General features: G+C 36.5%; 1 protein-coding gene across 2 annotated transcripts in view; it reads left to right on the top strand.

The window, feature by feature from the left end:
* Window positions 1-23,388, top strand: part of GABPA (GA binding protein transcription factor subunit alpha) — a 33,157-nt gene extending 9,769 nt beyond the window's left edge. For both annotated transcript variants that reach the window (XM_044251079.1, XM_044251078.1), the window contains exons 3-10: window positions 301-445; window positions 3,986-4,070; window positions 6,098-6,343; window positions 13,419-13,613; window positions 16,756-16,809; window positions 17,738-17,878; window positions 18,125-18,317; window positions 22,397-23,388. In XM_044251079.1, coding sequence (XP_044107014.1) covers window positions 301-445; window positions 3,986-4,070; window positions 6,098-6,343; window positions 13,419-13,613; window positions 16,756-16,809; window positions 17,738-17,878; window positions 18,125-18,317; window positions 22,397-22,625 — 1,288 coding nt within the window. In that variant the 3' untranslated portion in view covers window positions 22,626-23,388. The remainder of the gene's footprint in view (window positions 1-300; window positions 446-3,985; window positions 4,071-6,097; window positions 6,344-13,418; window positions 13,614-16,755; window positions 16,810-17,737; window positions 17,879-18,124; window positions 18,318-22,396) is intronic.
* The last annotated feature ends 3,326 nt before the right edge of the window (window positions 23,389-26,714 follow it).

Raw genomic sequence — 26,714 nt, 5'->3', positions numbered from 1 at the left:
TTTGGGCCTAAAATTTTCCAAAATAAATTGAAAATGTAATATTTATAATTCCCTATAAATATGGTATATGCAGTATTTATTTTTATTTATATACACACAAACACATAACCATACCCCTAAGGAGATACATTTGCAAGGTTGCTTTAAATTTCAGGCAAAAATTTCTCTGCAATTTAGTATTCAGTTTGGCAGTGCTAGTTGGTGATAAGCCTACAACTACAAATAGTGTCTATGCAGAAATGAGTTTCAAAAACCAGACTTTAGAAATAATTGTTAACCATTATATCCTTTAATATTTAGTATTGTGGAACAAACCTACACACCAGCTGAATGTGTAAGCCAGGCTATAGACATCAATGAGCCAATAGGCAATTTAAAGAAATTGCTAGAACCAAGACTACAGTGTTCTTTGGATGCTCATGAAATTTGCCTGCAAGATATCCAGGTAATTTTTTTTTTCTTTTGAGATTTATATTTTAGCATTTAAGTTTGCATTAGAAATTTTTTTTAAAAGATTTTATTTTTAAGTAATCTCTACACCTAACTTGGGACTTGAACTTAACCACCCCCAGGGCAAGAGTCACATGCTCTACCTACTGAGCCAGCCAGGCACCCAGAAATATTTATTTGTTAGCCTTTTATCTCTATAGCTATAGTCTTTATAACAAAATTTGGCCAATATTGCAAAATTTACACATTTAAAATAAAAGTTCTTCCAGCAAAATTCCCTCCATTTAAAATTGTATGTAAAAGATTGAGTACTAGAAGCAACTGGGTAGCTCAGTGGGTTAAGTGTTAGACTCTTAATCTCAGCTCAGGTCTTTATTTCAGGGTCATGAGTTCATGCCCTGCATCAGGCTCCACACTGTGTGTGTAGCTTACTTAGGAAATAAAAGTCTTGAGTATTGAATCAAATGCTTGCTTTTTACTTTCACAAATATGAAATGAGCTTAAATAAATGTGAATCAGAGCCTAAACATAAAAGTAGTGAGAAGCACATTGACCTTGGAACTTGAAGTGTGTCCTAACACTTTGTGACTAGATTTTAGCTTCTTTGTGCATTAGTTTCCTCATTTTAAAAAGAGAAAACTGGAGTAAGTGATTTTTACCTTCCCTTCCATTTTTATTTGCTCCAGCAGTGAATTTTGGATAAGAACTTAAACACCAGTGTATATATTTTTGGAGTTTATTGCAATAGGAGTTTACCTGCAGTTGTATTTTAATAATACATTTACAGCATATTCATAGTCATGTTTTATAGTATTTGCTCAAAAAAGGTAATATATTCATGCACAAAAAGTAACTTAGATAGAATTGCTCAGAGAGTTTCTTGAACATATGAGTAAGTACTAGAGTTTATATTGGTTTTCATTGTAATTTATACAAATATATATTGTGTCTTCTTTTGGATTGTTTGATTTGTCTTGCTCTTACCTTCTCTCCTTTACCTGCCTTGTGTTATAGCTATTCCATGTTACAGGAATTTTGCCTTAGTTTTTTAAAAATTCAAATCATCATATATGTATTATTTTAAAATAAGATTTTGGTGTAGAATAACTTGAAATGTTTTAATGAAATTTGTGCCTTTCGGTTTCCACTCAACCATACTTTTATCTTTTCCTTTCAGTAAGTCTAGTAAATGTTGCAGAGGGGTGGGGAAGGAAGGATATTGTTCTTCCAGAATTAGAGAATGTATGTGGGTCTGATATTAATAATTTTAGGATTTAAAGTTTTTCTTCTTTCAGGGAGAGAATAAACTAACACAATTTTTTTGGAAGGTAAACTGGTATTTAATGTCTATAAATGTTAAATGTGAAATACCTAGTAGTTCACCTCAATAAATTGTTCTTAGAGAAATACTCCCCTAGGTGAGCAAAGTTGTACATATGAGCTGTTCATTGCATGGTTGTGCAGAAAGTGAAAATAACTCAAATGTTCCAAAAACACAGAAGGAGAGAAATAACTTCTGTAGATATTGTCTAAGGCAGCTATGACAGATTGGTGAACTAGAGCTATATGGGCAGTTTACCTTGAATGAAAAAATATTTGCAGAACACTGCTGCATTATCTCTTTTTAAATTCATATTAGTCTTTGAAATCAACATATTCTTAATTACATTCTGCAGATGTAGAAACTGAGATTTAAAGATCAACAATTTGCCAGTGCATAGTTACAAAGAGGTACAGTAGAATTTGAACCCAGGCCTGTGTGACTCCAAAACTCTTTCTTAGAGTTATTTGAGGCAGACTTTTAAGAAAGTCACCTCAGCATCACTGGACTTCACCTGATTTTCTCATATGTAAAGTAAAGTGAAATCTGGACTTGACCTCTTACTTGCCTTTCAGCTATAGCATTTGTTGTTCTAACATGCTTTCTTAGCATACCTGAACTACCCAAAATGAAAATATCACTTGCGAAATACCCAGCACATCACAAGTTCTCAGTAACATTAGTTGAATAAATGGAAATACGCATAACTGATTGTATCACAGAATTCCAAGCTAGCCTAGGAGCTAAATCATTTTGCAGTCCTCCCTGTCTCCCTTCCTCTCCTCAAAAAAAATGTGAGATTAACAACTTCTCTTCTTCACATCAGTTAACCACATCCACTTGGAATCAGAATGCTTGCTGCTTGTGGTGATGATTTTTATTTTCAGATGAGTGCTGACTTGAAAGCCAGTGGAAAGTAGTGGAGTTGTGCTGATTTGAGGAGTATGTGTGCTAGTTGTGGTATATTCAGTACTACCTGGGAGTTTACTTCCATAGTTCCATATGCTGTAGCTTCTAGTAAATCATACCTGTGTCTCCTTCAGAGAGAAATCTTGAGATAGGGGAGTTTGTAACAAAGCATCAGGCGCACTTCTAAGGAGTGAAACTACCATATTTGACCTGTCTTTCTGCATGGTTACATAGTTTGTGCTATCCCTGTTGTTAGACCTAAAGTCACTTAAGATTTTAGGTTTTATATGACATTTTTAATATTAGAAAACATGTTTTTTTTTTTTTTTTTTTTTTTATTTGACAGAGAGAGACACAGCGAGAGAGGGAATACAAGCAGGGCTAGTGAGAGAGAGAGAGAAGCAGGCTTCCTGCTAAGTAGGGAGCCCGACATGGGGCTTGATCCCAAAACCCTGAGATCATGACCTGAGCTGAAGGCAGAGGCTTAACCCACTGAGCCACCCAGGTGCCCCTAGAAAACATGTTTGTACCTTGATTATGGTATTGACTGAATTCTTGGGAATGGGAGTCACAGGAGCTTTGTATCTCCAGCTGCATGAAATGCAGGCACAGGAATATACATTATTCAAGATCATTGCAATGCAGGTCTGTCTTTAAAATGGTGACAGACAACATCTGAAAGTCAATTACCTTTTGTCATCAGGTTGCTATTGTGTGAAATGCATTCACACATGGAGGGAGACATGGATGATCAAAACACTAGTACTGAAAAGATACAGAATTTTGATTGAAGATATCAAAGCTAGGTTAAGTAATAAGGTCATAAGTCCCTTAACTTTATTAACTTCATTGCAAGAGATTTAGAGTTAACCTTGATCTTAAATGTGTGGCATTCATTATAAGGGGGACATGGCAAAAAATACGTTAATAGATTTATATAAGTCACCCCACTAAGCACCCTTGCTTATTCATGACAGATAAATTGCGTTATCTTCTGCTTAAAATATATTTACAGAATAAACAGCACATTTTGACATTATTTAAAATCCTAAATTAGACTCCAGAGCTAGAGAAAACCACCATGTCAAATAAATTTGGTTAATTTATGTTGTCCTTAATTACTACCACAATGGTTAAAATATGTTTAATTTTGGCAAAGAATTACAAGGTATGACAACTTGGATAATTAGATGTGTTCTTTTAATTTCATTAGTATGCCTCAGTAATTAAGTCCTATTTGATACATACATTTGTATTAAACCTGATGACTAAATCAAAGGAATCTTAATCATTTTCCATGTTTAGCTGGATCCGGAACGAAGTTTATTTGACCAAGGAGTAAAAACAGATGGAACTGTACAACTTAGTGTACAGGTAATTTCTTACCAAGGTAAGCTACTTTTATAGTTATTTAAAAGTTTAGCTCATGTTTTTTAAAATATAGAAGAGCTCAGTTTTTACAAGTTTGGGGTGTTTTAGGTGGTTGTCTAAATTACTTAATGTAATATTATAGCCAGACACTCGTGCTTTTGGTTTCATTATTAGATCTGTCAGGGTGAAGCAGATAGTATAACGTATTCTTTTTTCTTTCTCTCTCTCTCTTTTTTTTTTTTTTCAGTATAACAAATTCTAACTAGTTTTTTCAGGGAAGGTTACATCGTAAGGTAGAGAGAGCTGGTAGATCAGATTCTGGTTGACTTTCTCAGAACTGCAGAACTGGATTGCCAAAGAAGCTGTTGCCCTGCCATGATCTGGAAAATGCCAGATCCAAAAGCCACCATTACAACTGTCAACCTAGAACCATTCTGCCATCACATTGATCCACACTAGCCAAAAAATGGGTTCCATGTACCTACTTGTTCCTTCTTGTTTCCAGATAGAAGGCTTATGCCAGTGTTTCTAGAGCCAGAATCACAACTGGACCCCTTGCCACCAGGAAATCTTTTCCCTACAGTTTAGCATAGAGAGAGGAATTGGCAAAAGATGTTGAGTAACGCAGTTACCCATATCCATCACAGTATTTTACTAATCTTGTGTAAGTACAAAAGTTAGAAAATTAGGAAACCATTTTAGTTTAAAAACTGAAATTTTTTAAAACGTGTTTTGTTAGAAGTTCTGACCGGAGTTTTAGACTTATTTTAATGTTGGAATATACTAGGTTGCTTACACTGGCATTTCACAAATCATAGTGTTCTCAGACTATAAAAATGGTAGTTATCCCTTCCGATCTACAATTTCCCCAGTACTGTCATTGACAGTAAGAAAGAAATTCTTTGTTTTATCTTTAAAAGCCTAGTCACCTCTCAATGTAAGTAGATTTGGGAAGAGCTGACTTGATGAAATTTGAGTGACAGATGAGGGAATAAATCTTAGAAAAAATTTTTTTTTAAGTTACAGTTATTTTTCGTATGTCTATTTGAAAAAAGTGATTTACGTTTATACCGTATAATGAGTGATACAACATATTTTATTATAAAGTTTGTTTTCAGGGAGGATTAAAGTTGAATTTTAATCTTTCAAACACACTTTGATTAAATTTGATGTAGAATGTAACAGAATCCATGACCAGACAGTAGTTGTTAAGTAATAATGATAGTTTTTTAGATCTGTCTTAAAACGGAAGTATCTGAGATGATTTTATAAAGGGCTAATTTATTTTGTTTTGAATATTTTAAGAATTTGGAGGTTTTTTTCTTTCAATTGAAAATGGAAATCAGAAGTTACTAATGTGAATTTAATTTAACAAACTCCATGCCTTTTCATTTTTAAATATGAACTTTGACTTTTGAAAAGAAAAGCAGTCCGTAAATAACTTTAATTTGCTTAGAAGGACTCTTAAAAATTCTACAGGTGGGTAGCTACTACTCATTTGTACTTTTCCCTAGTCTGGTTTTTATTTTCTAATCCATATTGGTACTTTTTTTCTAATAAATGTTTCTGTGTAGCTGTGTGTGTGTGATGTTGTTGGTGGTGTTTTTATGTCCTTTTATACTTGCAGAAAAGTTGCAAGAGTAGTGAAAGAATTCTGGGATGTCCTTTACCCAGATTCTCTAACTGTTAACTTTTATTACATTTGCTTTATTCTCCATCCACCTGTCCCACATTACCTTTTTTTGCCCAGTTTAAGAATAAGTTGCAGACATGATTTCCTTCTATCCCTAAATGCATCAGTATATGTGTTTTCTAAAAACAAGGTTTCTTTTATATGACTACATAACAGTTATCAAAATCAGGAAATTAATATTAACACATTACTTTTATCTAATCTACCAAAGTTCTAGTGAATAATTTTGTGTCTAAAAGAGAGCATTTGCTCTACCATTTGAGAACATAGAATCTAAGCTGAATTTTATTTTTTTAATGACTTTTGTGTTTTCATTTAGATTTACCTTTTTTTTTTTTTTTTTTACTCTTTAGGAATTGAACCCAAGTTAAACATCCTTGAAATTGTTAAACCTGCGGAAACAGTTGAAGTAGTCATTGATCCAGATGCCCACCATGCTGAAGCAGAAGCACATCTTGTTGAGGAAGCTCAGGTTATAACTCTTGATGGCACAAAACACATTACAACTATTTCAGATGAAACCTCAGAACAAGTGACAAGATGGGCTGCCGCTCTGGAAGGTTACAGGAAAGAGCAAGAACGCCTTGGGATACCTTATGGTAATAAAATACTTAATTATATATTAGTAGAACAATAAGAATTAACCTTGACATAGAGGAAGCTAGGGTGAGTAAGTTGGTCGTTTTAAATGTAAAATTTTAAATTGATTTTCTGGATCTCTCTTTTTATCCCCTTTGGACAAATATTGTCCTGGGTGCTAAGAGTACAAAGAAATTTAAAAAAAAATAAGTTCTGTCTTTAGGGTATCATTGTGGAGTTGAAGAGAGAGCATATAAATGAAAAGAACTACCATAAAAAATAGCATGTTTTTAAGCTGTCAGTAACTTGTATAAAGGGAATATGCTATTAGGTTCTTAAAGAGATCAGGGGCACCTGGGTTGCTCAGTCAGTTGAGTGTCTGACTTTTGACCTTGTCTCAGGTCATGGTCGCAGGTACCTGGGATCAAGGCCCAAGTCAGACTCCATGCCTAAGCATGGAGTCTGCTGCTCTCCCTCTCCCTCTCTGCCCCTCCCCCACTAAAATAAATAAATCTTTAAAAAAAGAGAGAGAGAGAAAGAATCTCAAAGGGATCACAGTGGTCTGGGGAACTTTGGGGGAAAGGTTTGTTTTAGAAAAACTGTTGGGAGAAGACAGTCCAGACAGGAAATGCAAGTGCAAAATTTAGACTCAGCAGTGAGTAGCGAGATTTGATGGAGTTACTCTCTTGCATTATAGAACTGCTTTTGATAGATGGACGTGACCATGGTAGATGAATGTGGCAGCAGTGCATGACATACGTTGGCGCAGTAGAAACTGAAGGGAAAACAGGAACATGTTGTAGTTGACCTGTCACTAGGTTAGCCTAGACTCGATAATTTATGTGGGAAGAGATGAATGAAACTAGTGATGGGGCTGAGCAACTGACTGGTGGATTGTGTGAGGGTAGAGAGGAGAGATTCAAGTACTGATACAGCTTCTCAAGCTTGGGTGACTAGGGCAGCGATCATACTGATGAGACCTGGTTACATATTTATTACGTATTTATTGAGCTACATATGCCAACCATCATGTTAAGGGCTGGACTTTGAATGGCACATGAGAAAGATAGGCCAAGCACCCAGAGCTTAAGTGGGGGACATGGGGAAGTCTGATATTGGAAAGATTTGTCCAAGGAAAGTGTTGTACATATTACAGCTGAAGGTGGCCAGAAAGTATTTTCAGATACACAAGATTTGGGCTGGAGATAAAAATGTTTCCTGGGACTTAGCTGTGTGGAGTTTGTCTAGAAGCTATACAAGTATATACAGTCTCTAATGGAGAGAGAGAAAATGGAAAGGAACACAACGTTAAAGGCTGGGCCTTGTTGGCATTTCAGGTTGCGGAAAAGGAATGAAGACATGGAATAGTTGAGGAGATAGAAGGAAAATAAGAGCCATATATAGTGTCTCTGAAATAGAAAAAGAATTTTAGATGGTCAAGAGTGGCCACATTGCTGACAAAGTGAAAAAAAATGCCAAGTGAGGGGCACCTAGGTGGCTCAGTTGGTTAAGCATCTGCCTTGGGCTCGGGTCATGATCCCAGGGTCTTGTGATCGAGCGCCACATTGGGCTCCTTACTTAGTAGAGAGCCTGCTTCTCCCTCTCCCTCTCCCTCTGCCTGCTGCTCCCACTGGTTGTCCTTCTCTCTCTCTCTCTCTCTCTCTCTCTCTGTCAAATAAATTAAATCTTTAAAAAAAAATGCCAACTGAGTAGTATCTATTAAATTTGGTGATCAGAGGTTCATTGGTGGATTTAGAAAAAAAAGTAACTAGAGTTAGACAAAGCTGAATTACAGGAAAAAATAGACATAGAAGTGGAGAAAACAGTATTAACCTTTGGTGGGCAAATGGGAAGAGTGTTGGAGGGATAAATAAATATTATTGAAGGTTCATGAGTTGTTAGTAACCTTAGTATTCGTAGATAAAATAGGCAACGAGCAGGAGAAGGATAGATGAGGAGAGGGGCTTTTAATTGGAACCTAAGAAGGTAAGCCCAGTTCGAAGGACCACATAGAGCCATTCTTCAGATACGTGATTGACAATATTGTTACTTACATTTGACTTGTAAAAGCTAGCATAGACATCATGCTTGACCTTGCTGTTAGTGAGTTTGCAGACACCTCTGAGAGAGGAAATGCTGAAAAGGAAGGAAGAGAGCATAAAAACACTCGAAATAATATTTTACGTAGTTTACTAGACTTCGAACAAGAACCCTTCAGTAGTAGGATCTTTTATGGAGAGTAGTATATAATAATGAATTGTATAGAGAGCAAGGTTATAAACTCTGACTCAGGAGTACCTACCTAGGGGTATCATTTACTTTAGAATAAAGCTCTTTTTTTTAAAATTTATTAATTTGTCAGAGAGATCACAAGTAGGCTGAGAGACAGGCAGAGAGAAAGGGAAAAGCAGGCTCCCTGCTGAGCAGAGAGCCCGATGTGGGGCTCAGTCCCAATGTGGGGCTCAATCCCAGGACGCTGGGATCATGATCTGAGCCGAAGACAGAGGCTTAACCCACTGAGCCACCCAGGCGCCCCTAAGTTGACTTAATTTTTAGTTTGTAGATTTCTGTGTATACCAAGACTGACTTTCTCCCATTTCCATCACTCTGTTTTGTGCCTATAATTTTTCCCAAATTCTGAAGTATCTCTGGATTGGTTCTTTTGTAGATGTGCCATAGTGCTGTCATCCTTGGACATCTTTGACTTGGCCTGCATTGCTGGATCCATTTTTCAGGATCTTATATTTGCCTTTTTCTTCGTTTTATTCTACCATTTACTCATTATTCTCTCATTCCTCGGTATAGGTTTCCTTAGAAAGGACACCTAGGAAATAAAAGTTGCTTTCGGGGGCGCCTGGGTGGTTCAGTAGGTTAAACTTCTGCCTTGGCTCAGGTCATGATCTCTGATCCTGGGATCGAGCCTCGCATCGGGCTCTCTGCCCAGCGGGGAGCCTGCTTCCCCTCTCTTTCTTCCTGCCTCTCTGCCTACTCATGATCTCTGTCAAATGAATACATAAAATCTTTTTGTTTTTGGTTTGGCAGGGTGTTTTTTTGTTTGTTTGTTTTATTGGTGGGGAAGACTTTACATATCTGAAAATGTATTTATTCTTTATTCTGCTCTCTCTGATTGAAAGCTTGGGTATAGAATACTAAGTTGAAATACTATTTTTCCTCAAAATTTATATGACCCTGTTCTGCTTCATTATAGTGTGAGATGTTCAGGGGGCATTCTGATTCTGGTTCCTTTTTATATCCTTTTTTTTTTCTCTCTCTGAAAGCTGTTTTGATATCCTTTTTATCTCTGGTCTTTAACTTGGTTTAGTGGCATCTATTTCATGTGCTGTAGATTTATGGATTATGGGGAAGCATTGCATAGCCCGGCACTGCCTAGTGTAGTAGCCACTAGTCCCACGTGAGTACTTCACATGTGCCTGGTCTGACCTGAGCTGTGCTGTGTCATATACTTGGTACAAACAGAGAAGAATGTAAAATCTTTTAAAATTTTTGTGTTGATTACATGTTGAAATAACATTTGGAAACATTATTACAATATTAAAATTATTACAATAAATTTCACCTTTTTTTTTTTTAATATAGCTGTGAGAAAACTTTAAAATTACCTGGTGGCCTGCATTATATTTCTTTTGGACAGCTGCTGATCTAGACAGTTGTAGCCTTCAGTTCTGGGAAATTTTCCTGCATTATTATTTTGATAATGACCTTCAGTGTTTTTCTTTTTTTCTGAGACTCTTGCTGAATCTCCTGGGCTGATCTTTTTTTCTTTCGTTTGTCATTTTTGTATCTATATGAACAACTTTCTGCCAAATATCTTGTCTTTATATAACAGCCTATCCTGATAGTTATTTTCACTTTACGAGGGCTTTTCATTTTTGTTTTTCCTTTTAGCATTCTGATCACATTTTTTTTTTTTCCGTTTTGTTATTGCATTATTTCTGCGTCTGGATTTAGTTTTCTGTTTATTTTTATTTAATGCTTTGTTTTGAGTCTCTCAAATATCTGTTCCTGCTCATCTGTTCATAGTTAAAAGTGAGTAACTTTAAAGCTAATTAGTTTGAAGCTCTGGAAGGGAGTTCTTGACCATACTCTGGTAAAATGGGATATTGGTCATTTCATAAAGATTTCCAGGTGTCAATATGTATATAGATATTTTTCCTGGGTATCTTTAACTTCTCTGGAGAATTGTCCAAATACCTGACAGGAGTAGAAAGTTCAGGTGAGGATTTCAGGTTGATGTATATGTGAATGCTGCATTCTGGAAATGGAAAGGGAAGTGCAGAGGGTCTCACTCTTCAGTTTGTAGACTTTTATTACTGGGATCAATGTACATTTCATGTATGTCCCAGAAGTTCCGGGGGTGGGGTAGTGGCGGGGGTCAGGATATGGACATGAACTTGGGATGGTTTTCGGTTGCCTCCTGAGAATGAAGGAGAGGCCCTGGAGGTTCTGACAACACCATACACTTTAAATCAGTCCCCTGATTTTCCGCTTACACTTCTCCTGCTACCTGGAATGACCACAGCCTGAGCCAATAGAGGGATTTTGTAGTCAGGAAACACTTGTTACTGTACCCTCCTGGATAGATATTTTAGGTCATAGCTTCTACTTCACTTGATTTTCACTCTGCTGACTGTCTTCAAAAATTAGTTGAAAGTCTCCCATCTGTTTGCATCTTCATTTATGTTCCTATGAGTTTACCTCTTTTCAAAATTCCTTTACTGTCATTTTATTAGGGTCTTAGAGAATAAACAGGGAGAATATGCACAGACAATTAGTTATGTTATACCAGAAGTCCTGATATTATTTAAGAAAACAAATCAGACATTACATTTGCCCCAACTTTTTTGATCATGATACTTTTTTTGGCTCATGTTTATGTAAAATGAGGTTACTTGAACTTATAATGGAAAGTGTAGCTCAGGATAGCTTTTTCTAGCTTTCTAGAATTCTTTCCTCTGTTATTTTCAAGTAGTATAAAAAATAGATCCAGTAGAGGCACTTGGCTAGCTCAGTCAGAAGAGCACATGACTGATTTCCAGGTTGTGGTTTAAGCCCCATGTTGAGTGTAGATGTTACCTAAATAAATAAAACTTTAAAAACAAAACCAAAAATGTTGCCACTGGCTTTCTCAGTTGCTGTCTGTTCCCTTAATCCACTCTTATATGGACTTCCTCTTTTTCTTCGGTGTTTCTGGGCCACTTGGCTTAGATTCCATTCCCTCTAGTTTCTCATTGTGTTTACTCTCCTGGATGTGATCCATGGCTCAGTTTGAAAAACCCAAAGGTGCTACACTATTCTAGCCCCTTAAATCTTACCATGGACCTTTGCACTTGATTGGGCAGAACTATTTGAACTACTCCTTTGAGCTTGGCCTATTGCGCTCAGTGAAAACTTCTTGGCTGTGTTGAAGTTCTCCTGTGCTTAGAATGAAGATGGGTCAGATTTTCCTTTGTTTCCCCCTTTGCTTTCTCCTAAACAAGATACTGATACCATGAAGGTCTCTGAATGTTACTGCTTTGTCTTCTTCTGTGTATTTTGGGCTTCTGTGGAGATACCTTGTTCACCTGGTTTTATTGTAAATATACATGGAATTTTGGTTTTGCTGTCCTTTGCTTTTAGTGGTGTTTTTTTAATGTGTGCATTCCAAGACATTAAAAAACTTTGCTGCCATCTTCTCAAAATCCTTCTCCCATTCTTCATTATGAAAAGATCAAATAAAAAATCAGTTCTGTGGCTGTCAATCCTATATTATGTTTGATTCATCTTTTATTATAAATTGGCTCTTGATAAGTACCTAAATGTGTTTTTCCCCACTTACTCCAGTCGAATAGCCTGCATCTTAGGGGCATGTAACCAATACTGTTTAGATAGATCATCTTCTCCATGCAAAAATACCTAAACCGAAATTAATTCAGCCAGTTTTTATTGAACTTATATGGGTAGAATACTCTATTGGGTGCCAGGGATACAGCAGTGAAATATTTATACATGTTGGCCATCTTTTTCATTTGTGAACTCAATTAGATAGTAAAAAAATGATGAGGAAAATGACTATTTAGATTTACTTTTCATAGATTTAACAAATTAGGCCATGCATAAGGCATTGTGGTAAACTCCGAAGATAAACAGTGGTTTATAAGACACAGTCCTTATATTTCAGACCTTAATGTATTACAGGGAAAGACAGCTGAGAAAACATGGAATTTGCATGTTGTATTATAAATGCCACTAAAGGGTAAATACAGGAACAGGAACACCAGCTTTTTACAAGAAGCAAAAGGGAGGAAAGATTATGTTTTGCACATTTTGGAAAGTGAGTCTAGCTCTTCAGAAACCCCTTAATAGTTTTCTTTTTTCTCCCCCCCCCCCAGTGCACCAAATTATACAATGCTGCAAGTAATGTTTAAAATTTGGATGATTGTGGGTTGCTGGGGGGAGGGGGGTTGGGAGAAGGGGGGTAGGGTCATGGACATTGGGGAGGGTATGTGCTTTTGGGTAAATTGGAAGGGGAGGTGAACCATGAGAGACTATGGACTCTGAAAAACAATCTGAGGGGTTTGAAGTGGCGGGGGGGTGGGAGGTTGGGGTACCAGGTGGTGGGTATTATAGAGGGCACGGCTTGCATGGAGTACTGGGTGTGGTGAAAAAATAATGAATACTGTTTTTCTGAAAATAAATAAATTGGAAAAAAAAAACTTGGATGATTTATGCCATTCTCTTTAGAGAAATCCCGCTTTTTATTCTTTCAGTTGACCCATTGGAGAGCAATTTTATGTTATTTTTTTCTTGATAAAATTTCAGACTAACTGATGTAAATCAGGTGAATTCATTAAAATTTTAGATTGAGAAATTGAAAAGGAGCTGAGGAGAAAATGTAGTGTTAAAAACCTTTTTATTTATTTGAGTTTATTTACTTCTCTTAACTTGGGGAAAGATCCTTTCTGGATTTCTTTCTCTCTCTCTTTCTCTCTCTCTATATATATATGTGTGTATGTGTGTGTGTATTGACAAAGAAACTGTGAATTTATATGATAATCTAAGATAGGACTAGGCTAATGGTAATATTTTTCTCTTTAGATCCTATACAGTGGTCTACAGACCAAGTCCTGCACTGGGTGGTTTGGGTAATGAAGGAGTTCAGCATGACTGATATAGACCTGACCACACTCAACATTTCTGGAAGAGAATTATGCAGTCTCAACCAAGAAGATTTTTTTCAGCGAGTGCCTCGGGGAGAAATTCTGTGGAGTCATCTGGAACTTCTTCGAAAATGTATAAAATTTGAATTATTACCTGTTTGCACTGTAACTTGAGTTTAACTTTATTTCTGTATAACTTTGTCTTCATTGTTTGTTGTGATCTTTGATAATAGCAATAATAATTAACATCTACTAATTGTATAAGCTGTGCTGGGAGCTTTATATGTATTATCTAATTTAATCCCTCTAACTGATGCACAAATCATTACTTTCCTTATTTTTAAGATAGGATACCATGGCTTAAAGAGCCAGTCCCACGAGGGTACAGGGCTAGGGAATGGCAGAGCCAAGATCCAAAACCAGACTAAAGAATGTGGGAATCCAAGCTACGATTCCATGTCCTACACTTAGCTCTCTTCATAAATTCCATCCATTGACTTCTGTTTCATCAGTCAGTTCTTTCATTTTGAAGTCTGCTTTTTATAAGTGTTTCCATGTTGGCTCCACAGACATTATTATTATGATTAAGTGACTATATACAGAAATTGGAAACTACTTGGCTGACCAACAAAAAGCTCAAATAAATGTAAATTATTTTGTTTGAATTTTAATCCATCTTATAATTCAGTGACTATCTGTGAAAACATTAGCAGTACCCTGTTCCCTAACATCATTCTACAGCAGGCCAGAAATGCTAGCCAGACCCACATACTTTTCAGAATGTGTGAATAAGACAAACTCTGACTTTGTTTTCGTAATGGTCGTGGATAAAAAGGTAACTGGTGGAGTTTGTTCTATTACCTGCCCAGTAAAGGAACAGCTCTGGTTGGAGGTGTTTTCCACAGGTATTCGAAGGCTTAGGGTTTTCATCTGGGATGCTTTTTCTGCTGCTAAATAAAAAATGAACTCTAGAGAGAGGCTTTCCTTCATTGGTCAGAGTTTCTCTCTTTCATGGAATTTCTTAAATACTAGAGGGGGAAGTATCTATTGACACCAAAAGTCTTACTGCATTCATTACATTTACAGGGTTTATTTCCAGTTTTTCTTATTAGATAAGTAAGTTAAATGTTCTGGTTTAAGTTTTGTCCTTGATTTCACAGGGGTTTGGGGGGGCTTTTTCCCTCTCTGTGCAGTTTTTCAGGTTAATAAGGAAAACTCTTGAATTGTTTTGGGTTTTTAACATGTGAATCATGTTTACTGAAATGTATCCTTGTAGGAATTGTCAAGATTAGGACAAAGACGGTGTTTAGACTACAGTTTAAAATTGGTGGGTTTTGCTGTCTCCCCCATGGCAGCACTTTGTTGTGGTTGTCTCTGGTTCTCCTCGTGCTTCTCAGTCTTTAAAGCTCATTCAGAGACTTCACAGGAATCTTGTGTATCTGTTCATTTCTTTGAAGCGGGGAGAATGCTCAGAACTAGGAATCTGAATGAAGCAGTAACATCTCCAGTTTACTGAAAAGTTAAGCTATGTTTCAAGTATTGTGCTTTTAGAAAACATTTTCCTTGGTGGAAAATGTGGCTCAGTCAGTTGAGCGTCTGCCTTTGGCTTGGCTCATGATCCCAGGCTTCTGGGATCGAGCCCCATGTTGGGCTCCCTGCTCTGTGGGGAGCCTGCTTCTCCCTCTCCCTTTGCTTGCAGCTCCCCCTGCTTGTGTGTGCACTCGATCTCGCTGTCAAATAAATAAATGAGAATCTATTTAAAAAACAAAAACATTTTCCTTTAATCCTTAATGACGGCCTCATGAGGTTGCAGGTGGGATAGCTCATTTAAACATGAGGAAATTAATGCTTCAGTTGGTTGAACATTTACCAAAGTCCCACAGCCAATAAGCGAGTGCTAAGATCAGAACCAAGATCTGAGGCTGGTCCCATGTAATTATATAAACCCCCAAAGAAACCCCTTATCTGACAGGGAGGCTTTAGATCTCTTTTTGGTTTCTCAATCCTTTCCAGCTCGGTGTGCCTGGAACCGGATCTTGGCATGGCACCCGAAGTAGAACTGTGCTCGGTGCCCGGGCTGGTACTCGCCCGGTGCGCAGATGATTGCTGGTGGGTACAGCTTGAAGAGAAAGACATCTAATCTATGATGGGCACTAAAGAAATCGGCTGAAATAGTAGAGACGGGGGAAATAGGAACTTTCGTTAAAGAAATAAAGAATAGAAATTGGGTAGGGGATAGCAACAGACTGGTTCTCTTAGTGGTTATATTAGGACCTTTTACAGTGTAACCCATGTTGAGAGCTGTCTTTGTAGCCATCGTTAAATTATTTCGTTCACTTGTGACTTGTAGGACCACTACAGTTGAATTGAAAATTTAACTATCTTTAAGCAGCATTATAAAGTTAAAGCCCTTTTGGAATGCCTGGTGGCTCAGTTCAGCATCCGACTCTTGATTTCAGCTCGGGTGATGATTCAGGGTCGTGAGATTGTGGGGATCCCTGCTCCGCACAGAGCCTGCTTGAGATTCTCTCTCCCTAAATAAAATCTTATAAAAAAAAGTTAAAGCAGTTTTATTCAGTCTGTTAGAACAGATTAGTAAATTCGGAAGATCTCATCTTGACTGAGAATGTATACCTAACAAATGCTAAGTAATTTTAGTGTGGTGTACATTCTCATCTTTGATTTGATTTTAAACGTTTCCATGTTTTAAATGGTTTTATACAGATAAATAGATTTAGATATAGATATTTGTGTTAAGAGGCTATCCAGCTCAGAATCTGAACTGCTGTTTTATACTATGAATTGTGAAAAGTAACTGCATTTTTCTAACATTTCTTTTCTTAATGTTAAAAGAATTAGAGCTCTCCATCTGTTATTTCTCTTAAAAATATCTTTTTGGGGGAGCCTGGGTGGCTTAGTGGGTTGAGCCGCTCCCTTCAGCTCAGGTCATGATCTCAGGGTCCTGGGATCGAGTCCTGCATGAGGCTCTCTGCTCGGCAGGGATCCTGCTTCCCTCTCTCTCTCTCTCTGCCTGCCTCTCCATCTACTTGTGATCTCTCTCTGTCAAGTGAATAAATAAAATCTTTTAAAAATATATATATATCTTTTTCTTGCAAAGTGAATATCAAGTATTACTTTAGGTTATTGTGCCATTAAGTTTTGTTGAATGTTTTACTTTTTAGTTTATCTGGTTGGTCAGTTGAATTGAGTTTTACTGACTTGAGTTTGTATTTCTGGGGTAAATGTAAACAAAAATTTTTATGTGTGTTCTTCAGATGTGTTGGCAAGCCAAGAACAACAGATGAATGAGATAGTTACAATTGATCAGCGTGAGTATTCATGCTTTCTTTTAATTTAGCACTGCAAGGTAATAAAATTAATTTTTAACTTTTTTATGAAATGTTTTAGATACACCAAGAAATAAAGTGTAGTAACTAACATCTGTGTACACGGGAAGAATTAAAACTTTATGTATCAACTTTGCCTGTTGTAGATCTCATTTTAAATGACTATCTTGAATTGATGTTTATTATTCTGTGCATATTTTATATTTTTACCAACTAGGCAACCACACTTTATAGCATTGTTTTACCTGTGTTTAAACTAGGTAAAATGATAATAAACTGTATATATCCTTTTATAACTTGCTTTTTATGTAACAGTTACGAGACTTTTGATGATACTTGCAGTGTGATTTCATTCATTTTCACTGCTGTCTATTCTTTTTAAAAGTCTGTGAGTATGGAATGAGTGTGTGTAAGAATGTGTGGGAGATTCTCTGGTTTATCACAGGGGTTCCTTCCAGCCGGACTAGGGATTACCATAGCTTTTCACCAAGTGTGGGTAGATGTTGGTATTCTCACCAGTGCGTGTGAGTTCTCATTTGTCCATATTTTTTTCCCAACATTTGATAAACTACTTTTAATGAAGAAATATTCTTAAAACAAATGTTTTTATAATTTCTTGTTTAATGTGTTTATACCACTAAGTTTATTGAAAATAAAACCTGCTCTTATTCCCCAAGTTAAGATTCACAACCCATAATGCAAACATCATACCTTATCCTCAGGATTTCTTTGGTAATTTTGTTCAAAACTTCTGTGGATTAAGGCTTTTTAAAAATGAGGCCTTTTTTTTTTTTAGCTGATTAGAAGCACATCAGTAAAACTAATAGCATTTTATATCTTAGTAGATTTTTTTACTGCTTGTATTAGAAGGAAAAAAATTTTTTTCCATTTTTTCCATTTTTCTTTGCAGCTGTGCAGATTATTCCAGCATCAGTACAGTCTGCTACACCAACTACTATTAAAGTTATAAACAGTAGTGCAAAGGCAGCTAAAGTACAAAGAGCTCCAAGGATTTCAGGAGAAGATAGAAGTTCACCTGGGAACAGAACAGGTATTTTTGCATTATCTTATGGTATTTATAAAATTTGTCAAATCATGTGTATTTTGTTTTTTTTTTTTTTCACTGTATGAAAATATGAATATAGATTATTTCTCTGGCAGTATTTAAATAGCATTTGTTTAAAAAAAGTTGTTTTTAGCATGGCTAGGGGACGACCCAGAGAAGAACCTTGTGTGGTGCTTTTTGCCTGCTACTAATCCATAGCACTGTGGCCAATGCTTGTCCTTCTCAATTTAGGAAACAATGGTCAGATCCAACTGTGGCAGTTTTTGCTAGAACTTCTTACTGACAAGGATGCTCGAGACTGCATTTCTTGGGTTGGTGATGAAGGCGAGTTTAAGCTAAATCAGCCTGAACTAGTTGCACAAAAATGGGGACAACGTAAAAATAAGCCTACAATGAACTATGAGAAACTCAGTCGTGCATTAAGGTAAGTATTTACCATTAGTATTGTTTATTATTTCTTTTTATTACTAAGCCTTTCTAAAAAATTACTTCTTATTCCAGGTTTAACATTGTTATGTAACATTAAAAGACTTGTTTATGTTTATTTAATTAAAAAGCTCATAGTTTCATACTGTTGTTGAAAGTGACTTTTTAAAAAAGATTTATTTATTTTAGAGAGAGTTTGTGTGCTTGAGCATGCGAGGGTGGGGGGGTGGGGAGGAAAGGGGCAGAGGTAAAGGGAGAAAGAAACTTGACCAGACGCTGTGCTCAGTGCTGAGCCCAGTGGGGGGCTCCATCCCCTGATCCTGAGATCACAACCTGAGATGAAACCAAGAGTCAGACACTTAATCAACTGTGCCACTCTGGCACCCCAAAAATGACTTTTTACAAAGATATTTAGTAATAATTTTGAGGCATGTATTTTTTTTAGATGATTCCAAGATGATTTGTTTTTATCTGGTTGAAAAGCATATTCTGTTTAAAACTTATGTTTTAATCTCTGAGCTTTCTGCCATTTACATAAAAGATTAAGGTGCTATCATTTGGATAGGTGAATTGAGTATAAATTTTAGCAAAAATGCAGATATTTTCTGTTTTTATAACGAGGTGCATAATGTCGACCCATTTCTCTGTTCTCTCTTTACCTTGTATATATACAAGTCCCTTCAAAATTACAGATAAATTATTAGAATTAATCTTTAAGATGTCAGGTCTCCTCTGATAAAAGTTTCAGTGCAGAAAGTTTCTTTGTAGACCTTAACATGGTGATTGTAAAATTTATGTGGGAATATAAAGTGCCACAGGAGTTAGGATACCTGAAGAAGATTAACAGAGTGGGAAGACTTGCTCTCCAGGAAGGACATCGAAACTTGCTGTAGCTGGAACAATAGGACAGTGTGTTCTTTGCTTAGGAGGGACAAATAGACGACAGATTACAGCGGAGAGCCCAAGCAGAGCCAAGAATATAAGAGTATTTGACTTAAAGATGGTGTGAGAAAAAGACACGCGGGAAGACCTGCTTTTCAGTTGCTAGAGCTGGGACGGTTGACTAACCATGTGGGAAAAAAGCGAAACTCAGCCTCTTCCTCATACCATACCAGAAATCTGTTCCATGTAGCTTGCAGCTCTAAATATGGAAAGTAAAATAGGAAAGCATCTAGAAATACCTCCATGATATCGGTAGGTGAGAAGAGACATCAACCAGAATTGACAGCACTGACCCCGATGGAGAAAAGAAATTGGGACTACATTTAAATTAAATTACAATTAAATTTTGGTCAACAGAAGCCATCATCGGGAGAGTGAAAGGCAAGCCATAAACCCGACGTAAAAGTCATGTCTGAAGTAACTTAAGAACTCTTACAGATCAGTACGAGAAATAGGAAAAATAGGCAAGAGACCTGAATAGACACTGGACTGGTGATTATCCGCATGGCCAGTGACCATGTGCCGCAGCGCACCGCCTCTGGGAATCAGGGAGACGCGGTTGGAAACGATGATAAAATGGCACAGCGCGTGTCTCAGGCTGGCCTCCATGGGAATGCTTGCCAGTACCAGGTGTGGAGGATGTGGAGCAGCGGGAATGCCTCTACACTTCTGATAGGAATGTAGCCCGTATCCCAGCAGTTTCTCTCCTAAGTATCTGCCAGACAGAATTAAATGCATACGTCTGCACACGTGCTCACAGCAGCATTATTTATAATATCCCAGAACCAGAAACCAAATACCTGTTAGCAGGAGAGTGAGTAAATGAATGGTGGTAAACAAGAGTGGACTGTGTGTCCATGGAAATGAACTGGACCTACAAGCACGGATTCACAAACGTGATGTTCAGCAAAGCAATCAGACCCAAGAGAGTACATATTGTATGAGTGCATTTGTAGTATAAAGTTCAAGAAACAGGAGAAGTTTAGGGATACATGTTTTGGGTGACAAGCAGTGAATTACTATCATGGAACAAGATCGTTTTTACCTTTTAGAGCAAGGCAGGGGTAGTGATTGGGAGGGACCTTGGAGGGATTCTAGCGAAATCTATTTCACTTATATATAAAGGTAAAAAAAAATACAAGTTAAAAAAAAAAAAAAGCGGGCAAAATCAAGTCCATGAAAATACAGGTATCATGTACCTTTCTACTTTCCTCATTCTATGGAGGGTACAAATGTGGTGAATGCTATTATATATAGTGGTTGTATGACCGCATCTAGTAGATGGAAGGACATACTAAGTAAAATTAGAACTTAGTGTTTGTACTCTTTTATCACCTTTTACCAAGAGACATAGGATTATACCAACTCCATTCTCCTCTTTGAAATATAAAACCACTTTCTTCATTCATCTTACTTTTTTCTCGTGTCTTTTTGCTATAGCCTTACATATTGTGAAGAAATCTTCTTAAGAAATTAAAATACCAGTCTCATTTTAAATTAGATGACAGGCAATAATTGACGGTTTGTGGGCTAAGATCTAAATTATGTCTGAACGTAATTGGCACAAAAGGAAACACAAGAACTCTGCCCAGTGTATTGTATCTCACTGAGAAAGTGAACATAACTGCCTGTTAGGCTTTCTCCATTCTGAAATTAAGGAAAAGTGACTTAATTTCCTGCACATAGATCAGCCTTTCCATTAATGGACTCCTGATTAAGTTGAATGACTTTATAATAAAGTCCTGCTAAATATGGTAGTTTACACCATGTTGGTACTTTGGCAAATAGTTGTTCCTTTCATAACTGTTTATTGTCAAACTGGTACAGATGGGCAGTACAGTTTTAAAATCGAAGCTTCACGGAGGTGGGGAAAAATAATAAAGTAAAACAAAATACAAGGCTTAACAGTCTCCCTGCCTATATAAGTCTTAACTTACCTTTTTCCCTTTATTGGAATTGACAGTAAGTAAACTTTTTCCAAAGTAAATCTAAGTCCAGCTCTATTTCCATACATAGCGGCAGTAAACTAGGCTTCTAGAGGGACTTCCTCCAGATTTATCTTTGTAGGCATAGAATTCTTGTTTCCTTATGATGTCCTCTTCTTGGTTTTCTTTTCTTTCTTTTTTTTTTTTTTTAAATATTTCATTTATTTATTTGTCATAGAGAAGCGAGAGCGAGCATAGGCAGACAGAGTGGCAGGCAGAGGCAGAGGTAGAAGCAGGCTCCCTGCCAAGCAAGGAGCCGGATGTAGGACTCGATCCCAGGACGCTGGGATCATGACCTGAGCCGAAGGCAGCCGCTTAACCAACTGAGCCACCCAGGCGTCCCCTCTTCTTGGTTTTCTGCATCTTATCTGTCTTCTAACCCTTTACTTGGACTTCTGATGCTCCTTATTGGATTTGGAGGATTTCACTGAAAGGAGAGCCTTTACATATTAAAATGGTGACGGCAAAGGCATGGCTGCAACTTAAGGGATTTTGTACAGTACAGAAAAGTGGACATTCCCACAGTCCATAGAATATGTGTATTACAAATTTCTCCTTTTATGTGGGTTCTTCATTATTAACATAGCTTCCGTTTTATAGAGGGCTGTGTGCCAGTCATTGTGTGCTTAAGTGAGCACTCTGCAAAGATAATCCTTTTAACCCCCAACAGTTCTATGAGGGTGAGTACTGTTTTTAACCTCATTGTATAGACGAGGAATAAAAGCTTAGAGAAAATTCAACTTTTGTGTGGTGACAAAATCATACAAAGTCAAGACACTGAATTTTGAATCTTGACATTCTGACTCCAAGCCCTTGTTCTTAGGTTCTCTTACTACTCCTAAGGTTTTGTTTTGTTTTAATAGTGTTCATTTTTAAATCAGTATTTTATCTTAATTGTTGAAATACAGTTTAAAAATTTAGTACATAGAGTTTTAGAATACTGAACATTGAAATTTTAGTAAGCAATGTTTTGAAGTTTCCTTGGATAGTAACATTAAATATTTCTCTGCAACTTCAGTGTTAGTTGCTATTGGGGTAGATACAGGACTAGGACTAGGCTCCTGCTCAAGGAGGGATCTGAACTATTCTAACAAGACCAAATTCTGTTTTTTTTTTCTCCTATAGTCCTAATGTGTGTTTCTTTTTAAAGGTATTATTATGATGGGGACATGATTTGTAAAGTTCAAGGCAAGAGATTTGTGTACAAGTTTGTCTGTGACTTGAAGACTCTTATTGGATACAGTGCAGCAGAGTTGAACCGTTTGGTCACAGAATGTGAACAGAAGAAACTTGCAAAGATGCAGCTTCACGGGATTGCCCAGCCGGTCACAGCAGTAGCCCTGGCCACTGCTTCTCTGCAGACGGAAAAGGATAATTGAGCCCAGGACCTTCTGGGAGCCCGAGGTCTTTCTTAAACATTAGAGCAAGTATTGCTCTCACCTTTATTACTGAATTTGAATCTTCTTTTATTTCTAGACTATACAATCTGATGCATGATTTTTTTATAAATATTTCATACTCTTGTGAATTTGGATCTTTTTACTTTGAGCATATATTTTAGAATACGTGTATGTTAAAGGTCACCACAATGTCTTCAGCACCAAGTCAGGTTCATTGTGGGATAGTTTGTTAACAGTCAGGAAAGCTAAACTGGTCAGTATTAATGTCTAGCCCTACCAAAAATAGTCAGTAGCATCTGAGGATGAAAAATAAATGAAGTATCTCCAGGAAACAGTCTGGCCTAACTATTTTTGAAAATATAACTGTTTCCCCTCTCTGCTGCTTTAGATGTTGCTTTACATAGAACCAGAAAATGGAATTTTTCACAGCTAAAGCATGTGTGCCTGTTTCATCTAATCAAGCAGAGCTAAAATACTCCTATCAAATGAAATGACAATATTAATAAATTACTAAACTGAGAGTATCAAGTTATTAAAATAATTTATATATTTGCAAGCAAAGGACAATAAGAAGTCGACTGGCAGAAGAGCATTGCTGAAGAAGGAGATCCAGGTTGAAATCTAGCTTAACTCAAGCTAATTTTAAGGATTTTCTGTATAGATTATTCATAATGTCAGGCCAAGAATTTAAATTATTTTAAGAGAGGCATTTAATTCTCTAATAAACCAACTATTACAAAAATTCTGAAATGATCTCTGTTTTTCCTGTCAGAGATTTAAAAAACTGAAAAGGTATACCTCAGCCAGAAAATAAAAGTTTGATTTAGTTTGGTTTGGCATGGCTTGCTTGCTTTCTTTTTCAAAATTGCCCTATGCTGCTAGTGTGTTATGCAAAAGCAGCTTATGTAGTCATTGTGTTTCAGATGAAATGAAGACGTTCATCAGTCAGCAGTACTTTCCCTTTCAAGACAGAAGCAAATTACTAGTCCGTAGTTCTAAGAAGAAATTCTGACCTCCAGTTTAGACAGTCTTCTCTCCAAACAAAATTTCCCATTTACTGAATTTCTACCTTTTGAATATTATATATGTGTGAGTATAAATATCTGTATACATGTTCACTTGACCGTTTTAATATATATATATCTATATATAATGATATTCAAAAGGAAAGAGATATTAAAACATAATAACTCATTTTAAGAATGTTTTAATTATATGATTCTCATATGTGAAACTCCTTACTTGTCACCAGCTAACACTAAGCAGAAATGGCTAGAAATGTTTCTTTTTTGCTTGCTTGCTTTTTTTTTGTTTTGTTTTGTTTTGTTTTAAGGTATTATACATGAATCATGAGATACTGGCAGGAGCTTTTAATCCTCTTATAGCAGAAGATTGATTGACATACATTACTTTATGCACCTTCTCCCTCACCATTTCCTCTAAATCTGTCCCCCAAACAGCTTTGTAAGAGCTCAGTTGATGCTTCTGACTAACCAGGAGGAAAGGGCTTGGTTTTAAGTCAAGGAGGCATTGCTGGCAGTCACTGGTCCCACATAGTGGTCTGGAATGAACCGTAAGGCAGAGACCCTAGGAACAAGCAGGAGAGAAAGGATCTCTGATTTTCTTCTCTGGTAACCTCAAATCGCAGCTTGAAGTGCTGTGCTTAAAGGACTGCGATGTGTAACGTTAGTTCATTTTTATGCTTAAGTCATTCAACACCTGCAGGGGATGCCTAAAAGGAGTAAAACTTGTAACTTCTATTTTTACTTTTTTATGAACACATATGGAATAGACTGACAGCTATTAGTTTAATTTGGGCACTGGCTACAAGGATATCTGAGTAGAATAAGCATATAAAATAATATAGAAACTCTTAAGTTCAGAACATATATATCACCAAAAAAGAAGGTTTTGCACCCTCTCTCTGGGGAGTTGACAAGTCGCTTATAGTTTTAAAAAAATATAATAAACGTCTCTGGTATGTTATCAAGAGCTTACAACTTTTGACTTTAGTATTTAAAATGCTTTTGGGGAGACATTATTTTAAAGTTTTAGCAAAGACAACAGACTATGTTGCAACTATATGTATATATTTTAAGGCAAGGAACACCCACATTTCTTTCAGATCTCCAGAGTCAAACTATTGCTGCTTCTCCTTTAAGCATTCCTTAGATTCCTTTTTCCAAGAACATATTCTCTCCATTTTTCTTTCTTCGGCAATTTTTATTTTATTTCCCATTAGAACTTCAACAAAGATCATTCTCATACAGGACCAGGTGCTATTTCATTTTTCTTTTTCTTCTTCATCTATCACTCATTTTATGCACCAGAACACAGGTGAAGTCATGAGACTGATCTCCCCAATTGGTTCAAGAAACTTCAGTTAGTTTTTTTCAACTTAAATATTAAACTATTTCCATTGTCCTTATTGAGGTTACAATCATTAGAAAGCCAGGCAATCTTTTCTTTTATTGAAAAAGAACTTGTGTTGTAAAAGAAAATGTGATTCATGCTATTCATTCTTTGCTGTTTTTATGAATAAATTTTCCATAGGGGAATTTACAGTGTATTTAAGGGAAAAAAGATAAAATGGTTGGTCATCTTTTAGCCTCTAAGTACAAAAATAAGGAATGTCCATTTTTGTTTTAAAATTTGTTTTCCGCATGAGGTTCTTACTGAGCCAGCTTTAATATGTATCTAGCTTGAAGCTTGGACATTGTGTTGATACCAGAAAATCAGACGTATTAAACAGAATTGCAGTGTGTGGTTGATCTTCACATGGATCGACTTATCACATTCCATTAATTTTTTTATCAATCCATGTCAGTTAATTAGGGAAATGGTTCAGTTTTTCTCTCCCATTTAATGGCGAAACGCAAGTGTGATAATTCTTTAAAGGGTTGTGCCTCCAAATATTTTTGGTGAGGTCAGCTGTTTTCCATGTTCATCATTTTATGCTACTGCCTTTTAAAAAGAACTAGTGTATCTTTGAAATAGCACAAAAATGTTTTAAAACTCATAATTATAAAGCAACCTGTGACTAACTTAATGTCTTCACATCTAGAAGGTGTAAAAATATTGATATTTCAGTGATATTTCACTTGCTGCCAGAAAAAAATATTCTCAGTCTTTTGTAAAAGGAAGGAGGATTTTTGCATACATTTTTACTCTTTAAATAAAGACACTTATACGGTCATAATAACAATTATGTATTGCTTTGTGGTTTTTATTTTTTTTTGTAATTTTACATGAAACAGTTATTTTCTATTTTTACTCAGATAAAAAATATTTGTGCATAAAATGTAAAAATAGTAAAATGAGAAAAATAAAACTATTATACAGTTTATTTCTGTGTTTTTGGAACTTTTTCTCCTGTATAAAAAAATAGACTCAAATTCCTGGGATATTGGGTTGGATGAAAATATTTCTACATCTGCTGTATTGTCCCATATACTTTACTTAAAAACTTACCAATTTGGGAAGAACAGACTCCACTGAACTAAAATTAGATGTTAGAATTTAGTCTTTAAGGAAATAAATGAGGGGCTTCTGGGTGGCTCAGTTGAGCAGACTTTAGATTTTGGCTCCGGTCATGATCTCCCAAGAGACTTGGGATTGATTCCCTCCTGCGTGCCTCTGCACGCAGCAGGAAGTCCGCTTGAGGTTCTCTCTCCCTCTCCCCTGCTCCTGTGCGTGCAGGCACTCGCGCACGCTCATTTTCTCTCTCTCTCAAATCTCTTTAAAAAAAAGAAATAAAATCCCATCCACAGAGCTAAACTCCTTCAGAATAGAATCAGAAGAAATGGTAACACTGAGTATTTGTCAAAAGGCAAGCCAAGGTGGCTGGGTGGCTCAGTGGGTTAAAGCCTCTGCCTTGGGCTCAGGCCCCGATCCCAAGGTCCTGGGATCAAGCCCTGCATTGGGCTCTATACCCCACAGGGAGCTTGCTTCCTCCTCTCTCTCTGCCTACCTGTGATCTCTGTCAAATAAATAAATAAAATCTTAAAAAAAAAAAAGAAAAAAGTCAAGCCAATGGCTGTTAAAATAGAAATACTTAGTAAAACTTTT

The sequence above is a fragment of the Neovison vison genome, chromosome 6 (assembly GCF_020171115.1).
Source record: "Neovison vison isolate M4711 chromosome 6, ASM_NN_V1, whole genome shotgun sequence".
Lineage (NCBI taxonomy): Eukaryota > Metazoa > Chordata > Mammalia > Carnivora > Mustelidae > Neogale > Neogale vison.
This window is presented reverse-complemented; position numbering and strand designations above follow the sequence as displayed.